General features: G+C 38.1%; 2 protein-coding genes across 2 annotated transcripts in view; both read left to right on the forward strand.

Annotated features, from left to right (window-relative positions):
* The window catches only part of LOC103129800 (uncharacterized protein K02A2.6-like), a 2,706-nt gene extending 2,356 nt beyond the window's left edge, over positions 1-350 (forward strand). Inside the window, exons 2-3 of the mRNA XM_016665388.1 lie at positions 109-187; positions 293-350. Coding sequence (XP_016520874.1) covers positions 109-187; positions 293-350 — 137 coding nt within the window. The remainder of the gene's footprint in view (positions 1-108; positions 188-292) is intronic.
* On the forward strand, positions 279-1,513 carry LOC107834298 (uncharacterized protein K02A2.6-like). Its single transcript, XM_016665396.1, has 2 exons — positions 279-1,052; positions 1,087-1,513. The coding sequence occupies exons 1-2, from the start codon at positions 439-441 to the stop codon at positions 1,382-1,384; spliced, it is 912 nt and encodes a 303-aa protein (XP_016520882.1). The 5' UTR covers positions 279-438; the 3' UTR covers positions 1,385-1,513.
* The last annotated feature ends 3,333 nt before the right edge of the window (positions 1,514-4,846 follow it).

Here is a 4,846-nt window from a genome sequence, read left to right on the forward strand (position 1 = left end):
TGTCCCCAGAAGAAAAAAAGTACTCTCAAATAGAAAAAGAAGCTCTAGGACTGACTTATGGAGTAAAAAAGTTTCACCAGTACCTATGGGGTAGGCATTTCACTTTAGCAACAGACCATCGCCCCCTGCTGACGCTCTTTGGTGAGCACAAGAACCTACCTACCCTAGCTGCAGCACGCATTCAAAGGTGGGCTATCATATTGTCAGCATATGCTGACAATATGATAGCCCACCTTTGAATGCCACATCGTTTTCAAGAAATCAGCAGAAATCTCTCGTTGTCCTCTGCCAGAAACGAGCGACACTGGAACAGCATCGAGTTCGGCAACAGTACATTCACTGCTAACTGAGCATTTGCAAGGAGCTCCACTAAATGCAATCCAGGTCGCCCGAGCCACACGTACAGACATAGACTTGTCAAGGGTTTACCAGTATGTCATGGAAGGCTGGCCTACTGTTACAGATGACAGTTTAAAGGCTTATCACAACAAGAGGAATGAGCTTTCAACAGAGATGGGTTGTGTTTTGTGGGGAACCAGAGTGATTATACCCTCAAAAATGAGAAAGGCTGTGTTAAATGAAATTCACTCTGGTCACCAAGGAATTGTGAAATCCAAGGCCTTAGCTCGCAAATATGTTTGGTGGCCAAATCTGGATCATGACCTGGAACAGGTCTGCAAAACATGTGAAACATGTCAGATGGATCAAAAGATGCCACAGCATGTTCCACTGCATCCCTGGGAGTTCCCAGGTGAATCCTGGAAAAGACTGCATATTGACTTTGCTGGACCTTTCCTCGATAGCATGTTCATGATCGTGGTCGATTCATATTCAAAGTGGTTGGAGGTATTTCGTATGCCACACATTACATCACAAGCCACAGTGACTAAGCTGAAGAGACTGTTTGCTTCATATGGACTTCCTGAACAAATAGTCACAGACAATGCCACCACCTTCACTTCTGCAGAGTTCCAAACATTTGTGACACAAAATGGCATTTTGCACACAACAAGTGCACCAGGACATCCTGCCACAAACAGTTTGGCTGAAAGGTATGTGCAGACGTTCAAAGTAGGCATGAAAAAGCTTGCAAGCCACTCATGCAACATTGAGGACAGACTTTCATTGTTTTTGCTGCAGTACCGTGTTACACCAAATTGTACAACGGGTCAGTCTCCAGCAGAATTGTTCTTGCACAGACACATTCGTACCAGACTGGATTTCATCAAACCTGACACCAAGGAGTCTGTTCGCAGGAAACAGTATCGGCAGAAAGCTCAACATGACTTCACAGCTGTGGACCGTTCCTTTTCTGTGGATGATGCTGTGTATCTTCGCAACACTGGGGGAGGAGTTCACAAGTGGATACCTGGACAGGTTCTAAGACAAACTGGTCCAGTCTCTTATAAAGTGAAAGAGCACTACTCGAACACTGTGCACAGAAGACATGGGGATCAGCTTCGTGCCAAAGCTGTAGCTGAACCAGATTCCGATGACTCTGAAACACCAACACAAGAGCAAAGTGATGTAAGCATTACACCTGAACAAAGTGCTCTGGACTCTGTGCTGCAACCCCCTGTCTCCCCAGATCCTTCAGTGGTGGTGAGGCGTTCAACACGACCACGGAAGACACCAAAACGATATCTTGAATAGCCTTGTGTTCATCTAAGCATAATAGTTTTGCATGTTATGTTCCATTATTATTCATGTTGTATTAAGGGTTACATCTGAGTTAGATGCAGAGGTAAAGAGAAAGAAAAATGTCTTGATTTATCAAGTAAATACATATTTGGGTTATTGTTTGGTTCTACATGGAAATGCACTTAAGCTGGAATAAGTGACCTTAGTATACTTTAGTTAATGTAGATAAAAATGTTATTTTCATCTTAAAAGGGGGATAATGTGGTGTATTTCCCCTCCCCAGTTTACCTGAGTTGGTACAGTCCTTTTGTGTGACACATGCAAGCTGGCACTCTGTGGTCACTTCGGTTCTAGCACAACAATAAAGAGATACGGAAATAGCCGGAGCCTCCTCTGTTCTTTAAGACATTACAAAAATATTGGTAAATGTAGCATAACACCAATGTTACTGTTGGATCAGTCCCATTTTTCATATTTTAGCTTCCCTAACAGTTACCTTTTTTGTAGTTTAGAAAATTTACCTGTAACAGTAATAGTTCACTTTCTAAGTTAACCTGAAGAAAAGTTATACAAAGATCTCAAATTACATTAAAGTTAATAGTAAAAAGGCAGGCTCACAAATACTTTTATAAAAAATTTCTGTACTCCAACTTTTAGTTTATGTATTGATCTTCGAACGAACAAACGATGGGGGATTGAAGGGAGGAAATTACGGTGGCCGACTGGTGCAAATGCGCAGCAACAGAGAAAACATGCAAACAAAAAAAGAGACGCAAACAAAAGACCCTCCTGCTTTGCTCGACCAAAACAGCATGAGATGCCTCAGTACTGCGGGATGTTGTTGATCAGATCGACGGACTACCCAGCTAGCATGTAATGTTTGGAGCACGTCCGCCGAACGTCCGGTGATTACGTCCAAATTAAACTCCAAATGTCCGGTGGACGTCCTCCCGATCGTCCACCGGACTCAAAATTGGCCATCATTAGACTACTTTCAGCGGACTTTCACATTTTATTCAAAAATCAAAAGCTTGTGGTTATTCTAGGTCCGTGGAAATGCTAACATAGCAGCAATTTTATTGGAATGCAAGGTTTTCATGAGGAACAGTTGTCTTCCATTAACAAGGGATATTAATCCAATGTTGTACCAAATTATAGAAAAAGAAAAGCCAAGCTGGCCCCACACTTATGGTTTTCACATTGAACGGTTGTCTTCTGTTTCCAAGACATATTAATCTAATGTAATAAATTGTAAAATTTATGACAACCACTTAAAAACACTTGGGAAAGAATGTATTAATTTTATAGTATTAACATTAAAGACTACCCACAACAAAATATGATAATCACATTTATTTATACATATGTACCAAAAAGACATGAAACCTTCTTAGAACAAAGTAAAACAGCACAGTATACATTTTAATACAAAGGGTTGTTAGAAAAGACATTCACAATAATAAAAATCAAAGGAAAGTCTCATAAATCTGTCATAACTGATTTATAACTCATTTTGTGTGTTTTATTTCTCGGAAGTTTACGGTAAATAAACACAGGATCTGGCACAGCATACTTGGTGGAGACGAGTTCTCTGAGCTGCTGAATGATGGCAGGGGGGTCATAGGTCAAATCCTCCTTCAGAACCACGAAGGCAAACGGGACTGAGCAGATCAACACACACACACACAGATACACACACAGAGGAGGTTAAAAGGCTTCAGATTGTGACATCACAATAAAATAAAGTTTTCTGTGAAAAAAAAGGTTAACCACAGAAAATAAATAAAAGTTTATGTGTAAGAATGCCTTGTAGAGTTTATTTAACTCTGTGGAGTCAATGATCTGGTCACAGCTTTACCTGGACTTACCTGGACCTGCAGTCACTTGGGCGGAGTCGCTGCAGGCCTGGAACCGGGTCAGACCCCTGGGATTAAAACGGCGACACGTTAACTTATTTGGTTTTTTTTATTTTTGAGAGAAAAACCGATGAAGCATTTGGGCCCCAACGGTTGTTTTATTGGTGAATGAATTTGAATCTTTTTGAGCACTTAGTCACAGACTTTTCATTGGTCATTTATTATTCTTATTATTGAAAGATATTCATTAAAGATGAAAGGGTTAGGGTAGTTTAGTTAGTGTGTTTGGTGTTTATTATAAAGCAGAATCTATTTGAAATGTAGGTTTAGAACGGCTGATGGTTTATTAAATACAGCTGGCGAGTCGATCGTTCTTTGTTTTATTCAAATCACCTGTTGGGGTTTTGATTAGGACAGGCTGTTAAGTTACTTATTTCTAATAACTAAAAGGACTCATGAGGATGTGCAACCTCCCATTTAGACGGAGGATCAAACCTGAAGTTTAAACTGGGCCCAACTGTATGGAGAGCCATTTCAGCCAAAATTAAATAAATAAATAAATGGGTGAAATAAATAAAAAATGAGTAAAATAAATCAAAAAATGAAGAAAATGAGTGAAATAAATAAAAAATTTGTTAAATAAATAATTTTGCTTTTTCATTAAACCAATTTTTAATTTATTTATTTCTCATATGATCAATTTCCCAATTTCTTTTTCATTTATCTATTTGTCATTTATCCCTTCATCCATTTACCCATTTTTCATTAATCTTTTTCATTTAACCACTTTTCAATTTCCCTTTTTCATTAAGCCAATTTTTTTATTTATTTATTTTTCAGATTATCTATTTCTCAATTTCTCTTTTATCTATTTTTCATTTGTCGATTTTTCATTTATCCTTTATCTATTTACCCATTTTTCATTAATCTATTTATTAATTTAACCATTTTTCATTTTCCTTTTTCCATTAACCCGATTTGCTATTTCCCACTTTCATTAATCAATTTCTCATATACCCCATTTTTTATTTACCCATTTTCTTTTATCTATTTTTCATTTAACATTTGTTTGAAAAAATTTTTATTTTCCCATTTTCCAATTCCCCTTATTCATTTAGTATTTCCTTATTTTCTTATTTATCACATTCTATTTCCCCGCAAAACTTAGGAAAAAATAAATGCAAATGAGGAGTGGCACGTCATCAGGCTACAACTTCCCCAATTGGTTGGTTAGCGTCACCTGTACTTTGCTTCAAGAAAGATGGCGACCGACCTACTACCGGGTTATCAATAAGCTGAAGCTCATTAACTTCATTAGAAAATAGTGTTATTGCTCCTGACTTTATTTT

The sequence above is a fragment of the Poecilia formosa genome, unplaced genomic scaffold (genome assembly GCF_000485575.1).
Source record: "Poecilia formosa unplaced genomic scaffold, Poecilia_formosa-5.1.2 Scaffold578, whole genome shotgun sequence".
NCBI classification, from domain to species: Eukaryota; Metazoa; Chordata; class Actinopteri; order Cyprinodontiformes; family Poeciliidae; genus Poecilia; species Poecilia formosa.